Raw genomic sequence first — 2,916 nt, forward strand, 5'->3', positions numbered from 1 at the left:
CTCTTCTTTTCTTGGTTTGTCGAGATTTGGAAAAGGAATAAATAGGTTAAACACATGTCGCTCTCGTATACACTAATTGGAATTTGTTGCCACGAGGTTTGAAGGAAAATTGAAAGAGAGGAAATTCTGAAGTATGAATGACTAGCAACAAACTGGATTCAAAAAGCTCGTATAAATAACTATTATTGAACAAAAATTCATCTATCAATGATAATGTCCTTTTATTCCAAAGGCGTTTCCGCTTTGGCTGGACTGTGATTGCTCAAACGTTTATTACTACCTTATTTTCCCCAATATTTGGGTGCAGTCAGGAGTGGATATGAAATGGTAGTCACAAAATGAAAAGTTTCCCAGGATTGACTGTATGCATAGCAATTTTGCATTAAACAACAATTTCATCCTACTTCGGGTAGGCCTCGATAATGCAGGGTAAAGCAGGAATGTTGAGGACTTTGTAACGTGGGAAGCCTGCTTCATTTAATAGTTTCTTCCATTCAAGCTCAGTCCTCTGTTTTCCACCAGAGGAATGTGCAAGCATTACGAGATCGAGTATCAAACTCACGTCATCAAACAGGCCACTTCCATCTGGTTGCAGAACACATTCAACTAAAATCACTTTCCCAGTTTCTGATGGAATTGCGTCTCTGCAATTTCTTAAAATTTTGATGCAATCTTCGGAGCTCCAGTCGTGCAATATCCACTACAAAATACATTAAAAAAGTATCAACATTTGCTTAATTAGGATTATATTCTTATCCCCGTGATCTTTCTTTTATTAGAAACTATTCTTTAAACATTGAAGTGTTACAAGAGTGCATACACAATTTTGAAAGAGAATTTTATGAATGTATTTGTCAGTTTTGCGGAAAGGATTTGCTGCGACAGGAGAGCTAGTAACTTTTATCCAACTGTCCTCCTCTTAAATATTAGACAAGGATAATAAATTCTCAAATTAAATGCATTACTATTCATTTGAATCCTGAATTTAATTAGTATAAGACAGAGTACAAAGAGAAAAAGTGTTACGTGTGATGTCATTGGCTTTTGATTTCAGCGCCACAACAATCAAAGTCCAAGCCTACTTAAATCATGGAACTGTTTGTAGCATAAAAAACAATGTCAAATTATTTTAATAAAAGATTCGAGACTAGTTTAACAGGTCTTGCCTTCATGATAACGGCATCAGCATTAGGAATGGCCTGAAACATATCACCTCCAATGTGGCAGACCCCGTGGTATGTCGGTGCTGTCTCGATGACGTGTGGCAAATCAAAGTTAGTCCCTTTGACGTGCGGATATGCTCTCACAATCTCAGAAATCATGCCTCCTGTCCCACCTCCAACGTCAACCAATGATCCTATGGAGCTGAAACCGTCTTTGTACTCTGATAGAATTGCCCTGGTTACCACTTTGGATGTACAGGCCATGGCATCGTTAAAAAGCTTGTTGAATGTCGGATTTGCTGACGCAAACTCAAATACCTCACGTCCATGAGCCACCTTGAAAGCAATGCCACCTTCTCGGGCACATCGACTAAAGTAGTGCCAGGGAGCCATTAGCCAGGGATGGTCCTGCATCAGAATCAGGGGTGCCAGGCTTAGCTCCGAGTCATGTAGAAGCCATCTTGATGAGTGAGTCAGGCCGTAGAGGCACTCTCCACCGTCTGATGGATGATGGGCTATGAAAAGCTTTCTACGGATGAGAAATCTCATGATGCGAGCGAGGCAGGTGATATCGGGAGAAGCAGAGCCATCAATACATGAAGCTATTTGTGCCAAAGTGATGGGGCGATGGTGAGAGTTGATTATATCAGCTATGCGGAGTTCCACAGCACACTTAAGTGCCATGGAATCTGCAAAGCCGAACATGAATTGCCATATCGTGGCTTGGCCCTGTACCAATGCCTTAGCTTCTTTTGAATCCATTTCTTTCTTTTCCAAGAGATTTTGTTTCTTACTTCTCATGCAAAGTCGGTGAAGAGAAAGAGAACCATTTCTGCAGGAGAAGTTGTGTAATGATCAAAGCTAGCTAGGAATCGTCGCTTTGAAAATATACAGAAACTAGGACTATGACCAAGAGACCAAAGCTGCCCCCTAACCAATGAGATATTTTGTTTCCATTAACCATTTATTTTTTTAAAAAAAAAAGGTAATTTTGAGGTCTCTTTCCTATCAAAAGTAAGTTTGAACAATTTTATCATATTATTATTTCTCTTATTGGAAAAAGCATGAGTGGTACATTTGGCAATTGTCAATTTGTTGCTTGTGGTTTTATATGTAACACATTATTCATTTAATAGAACTAAAATGTTGAAAAAAAAACTTTCTACAAACTTTCTTGTTAATTTCAGCTAAGAATATAAAAGTAAACATCTTGCACAACTTTAGATATATTAAAATTATAAACAATAGGATGAAAAGTGGCATCTTTTTATTAAGGACGATTCAATAATCTTAAAAATTTAAAGTTTTTTAAATGAAGTTTTTTCTATTTAAGTTAAGAAAATGAGGTATTTTTATTGAACTTAAGGAAGAACAAATAAGGAAAGAAGAATTCATAAGTGTCGTAATGTGCAGGTCTAGGAACCTGACCGTTAGATTTAAGGAAAACACTAAGAGTCGCCATCAATCTTTGTTCTAGGTGTGATTGGTCACTTATTGACTCGATTCTAATCGACGAAGTCTTAAATTAATTTTAAATCCGTCGAGAGAATTTTAAACTAGTCTACGTTTTTTAGGACTAGATTCGGGAGTGCGGTTACGCCTAGAGAAAGATTAGCACCCTGTGACGCCCGTTCTATGAACGCTACCATTTGGTTTTAGATTATCCTAGTGGGGCCTTAATCTTTAAATTTATTATGTTTCTTTAGCTATTATTCATTTATTTTATCTTTTATTTTATTAAAATATTTTATTT

General features: G+C 37.1%; 1 protein-coding gene across 1 annotated transcript; it reads right to left on the reverse strand.

The window, feature by feature from the left end:
- On the reverse strand, positions 223 to 1,989 carry LOC18608675 ((R,S)-reticuline 7-O-methyltransferase). Its single transcript, XM_018115128.1, has 2 exons — positions 1,167 to 1,989; positions 223 to 700 (listed from the first exon to the last, which is right to left on the reverse strand). Exons 1-2 carry the CDS (start codon positions 1,962 to 1,964, stop codon positions 401 to 403), a joined length of 1,098 nt encoding a protein of 365 aa, XP_017970617.1. The 5' UTR covers positions 1,965 to 1,989; the 3' UTR covers positions 223 to 400.

Source organism: Theobroma cacao, chromosome 2 (genome assembly GCF_000208745.1).
Source record: "Theobroma cacao cultivar B97-61/B2 chromosome 2, Criollo_cocoa_genome_V2, whole genome shotgun sequence".
Taxonomy (NCBI): Eukaryota; Viridiplantae; Streptophyta; class Magnoliopsida; order Malvales; family Malvaceae; genus Theobroma; species Theobroma cacao.